Source organism: Condylura cristata, unplaced genomic scaffold, assembly GCF_000260355.1.
Source record: "Condylura cristata isolate star-nosed mole 26May11 unplaced genomic scaffold, ConCri1.0 scaffold00041, whole genome shotgun sequence".
NCBI lineage: Eukaryota > Metazoa > Chordata > Mammalia > Eulipotyphla > Talpidae > Condylura > Condylura cristata.
In genome coordinates, this window is record NW_004567142.1 from 7058408 (window position 1) to 7061273 (window position 2866).

A 2866-nucleotide genomic window follows, 5' to 3' on the forward strand; every position below is an offset into this window, starting at 1 on the left:
CCTGGGGCGTGCGTGGGTGTCGAGGAGCACGAGCCGCTCACAGGTAGGCGGCGAGGCCACCCCGTCCCGCCAGAGGCCGTCCGTCCAGCAGGGCCGCTTTGCACCTGGGCCCCCCCGCGGGCCGTGGTGTCGCGGGGACCCCCTCAGGCCTTCTCAGCCGTCGCCTGGGTGCAGGAAGCAAGCGCGGGTGGGTGCGCTCCGCCCTCGGGTCGGCGGCCGGGCGGGAAGAGGCCGCGGCGTGGGCCCTGCGTGAGTCTGCAGGCCGAGCAGTGGCGGCCCGTGGGGCCGGGCCGTGGGCTGCCCGCTGTGCGCAGCCTCAGGCGACTGGGGTCCTCCACCAGGCGGGCGGAGCTGAGCGGCGCCTGGCTGACCCCCGAGCCCTGCTGGGCCCGCGCGGAGCCCAGGCTGCGGGTCTGTGTCCTGTCAGCCAGTCCAGCCGCCCTCTCTGGGGAGCCGGAGCCTCCCGGCGGGCAGCGGCGGCCAGGTCAGGGGGAGCAGGGTGCTGGCCACGCTACGCGGGGAGGCCGCTCAGTTCCCCTCCCCTGCAGGTGACATGGGCGGCGACGAGGCCCCCTGGACCTGGGGCTCACCTTCAGGGGGGGCTGTGGCCGAGGGGACCCTCCCAGCATCCCGGCCCGGGCCCACGCTCAGCACGGGGACCACTGGAAGCCCAGGCGGCGCCTCGGCAGCCCCGAGGGCTCACGGGGACACAGGTGAGCGCCGGCGGGGTGCGGGCACAGGTGTTGCACGGTCAGATGGAGACGCGTCGCCTAGTCCCCGCCGGTGGCCAGATCATACCCAGATGGCCCTCCAAAGCGCGGGGCTTTCTGTGCCGGGCGCCTCCGCTGGGGTGCACGGGGTTGTCGGGGTGCAGGTCTGCCCGCTGTTGCAGGTCCTGTGCGGGCCGCGGCCCCCCAGGGAGCGGCAGCCGGGGTCGGCAGGGTGCTGGACAGGCCTGGGGGCGCCGGTGGGCAGGTGTGGCGGTGGGGCCCGCTGGCCAGGGCCCTCGCCCGCGGGGAGCCGGGCTGGGTAGGAGCGGGCGTGAGCCAGAGGCGGCGGGGGGGCCCCTTTAGAGCCCGCTGCGCGCGCAGCATCTGGAACCGTGAGAAGTCGGGGCGTGCCTCGCGCGGGGGGCACCCCACAGCGTAACAGCTGGAGGCAACAGGGCAGCCCCAGACGCTTCGCATCGTCTGTCCTCGCCTGGGGACGCGGCTGCGGGGCGGATCGGTCTGTCCTCTGGCCCCTCGGCCGCGCCCCCTGGGCGTCCTCTCTGGAGGCGCTGCCCTGGCCCAGGCCCCTCCCACCGCAGGCGGCTGGCGAGAAGCTCCCGGTGTGAGGGTGTAGGCCTGCGGCCGGTGGGGCAGCGGTCAGTGCAGGGGCCCCGTGAACCAGGACGTCAGAAAGGACTGGGGCGCTCATTGGCTCGCGGGGCGCGACACCCCAGGCGTCCAGGCTGCGGGCCCTTGCCGGGCTCAGGCTGACCCCGCCGGGCAGCGCGGCCTCGCTTGACCTCCTCGGCTAGGCGGCGCCGGCCGGTCCTGCGGGTGGGGCGGGCCGTGCCCCTGGGGTCTCGGCCTGGCGGGTGGTGTGGACACAAGTGTGGATATTCGCGTGTGTTCCCACCGGCCCAGCGCCAGCCCCGGCCGCTCAGACTCCCAGCTTCCCCGTGTCCCCCGTCCCTGTCCATCCCCCTTTCTTCCCCCGCCTTTCCTTCCCCTCCCACATCCCCTGCACCCCTCCACACTCCGAGCTCTCCAACACCCCCACCCCCTCCTGCGCGCCCGCGCCTCCTGCGGCCCCACCCGCCCTCCCGCGTCCCGCCCCTGCCCTCCAGGTGGCGCCAGGAGACCGCGGAGCCGGCGCGGGGCGGGGCACGCGGCCGTGAAGTCTGCCGGCGACGCCTGACGTCAGGGCAGTCTACCCTCCCATTGGCGGGTCTGTGCTGGGGGCGGGGCAGACTGACCTTGACCGTGGACTTTCTTCTAGGTTCTGCAGGGAAAGCGAGGTCCGAGCAGCTGCGGCCCACAGCTAGCAGGGCAGCGCCCCCAGCCCCCTCCCCAGCTCCCTCCACCTCGTCCGGACCCCTAAGCCCAAGCCCCCCACTGACCTCCAACCCCGCACCCCAGCACCTCCCAGTCTCAACAGGGGCGGTGACCTCAGAGCCTCCTCACACGTGGCCTCCCAGCCCAGACACTGCCTCCTGGAGGAGCCCCGACCTCAGCTCCATTACCCCAGGCCTCACACCGGCCGCCCCTGAAGCCACCGCCTTGATGGCGGAGCTCTCACCTCCCCCTCCACCCACCTCGCCCCCAGAACGGACCTTGGACTCCTCTGCACCTGCAGGGGTGACCCGCCTTTCCCCCACCCCAGAGCCCACCCCAGAGCCTGACACAGCCTCGGGCTGGGTCACCGCTCCACACCCCAGCACGGCCGCAGAATCTTTTAGGTCCCCGCACCCGGTCACAAGCCCTCCCCCCACCTCCGCCCTTCACCCCAACACGACCTCTCAGCACACGACCACCCTTCTCCCCACCACAGCCCTTCCGGCCACAGCCCCTGACCCTGCCGTGCCCTGGCACCCCACTGCCACCAGTCCCCAACCCCCCTTCACCCCTCACCCCCCCGCGACGCTGGCCACTGCCTCTGCCCCTGGGAGGACCCCGCAGACCCTGACAGGGGCTGGCGGCCTCGCACCGGTGCCCGCGGTTGGGCCCAGCTCGCACCCGCAGGCGCCCTCCTCGGGGGTCCCTCAGCTCTCCACGCCCCCGACGTCCCTCCTGGACCCCCCTGTGGACCCGGGGACGGACGCCACAACACCTGGAAGCCAGAGTCCGGGGCCCAGCCCGCCGTCTGCCCAGCCCCCGCA

General features: G+C 74.0%; 1 protein-coding gene across 1 annotated transcript in view; it reads left to right on the forward strand.

Moving 5' to 3' along the window:
* The first annotated feature begins 514 nt into the window (after positions 1-514).
* The window catches only part of LOC105854456 (soluble scavenger receptor cysteine-rich domain-containing protein SSC5D-like), a 5136-nt gene continuing 2784 nt past the window's right edge, over positions 515-2866 (forward strand). The window contains exons 1-2 of the mRNA XM_012733562.1: positions 515-713; positions 1987-2863. Of these exons, the coding sequence (XP_012589016.1) occupies positions 554-713; positions 1987-2863 (1037 nt within the window). The 5' untranslated portion in view covers positions 515-553. The remainder of the gene's footprint in view (positions 714-1986; positions 2864-2866) is intronic.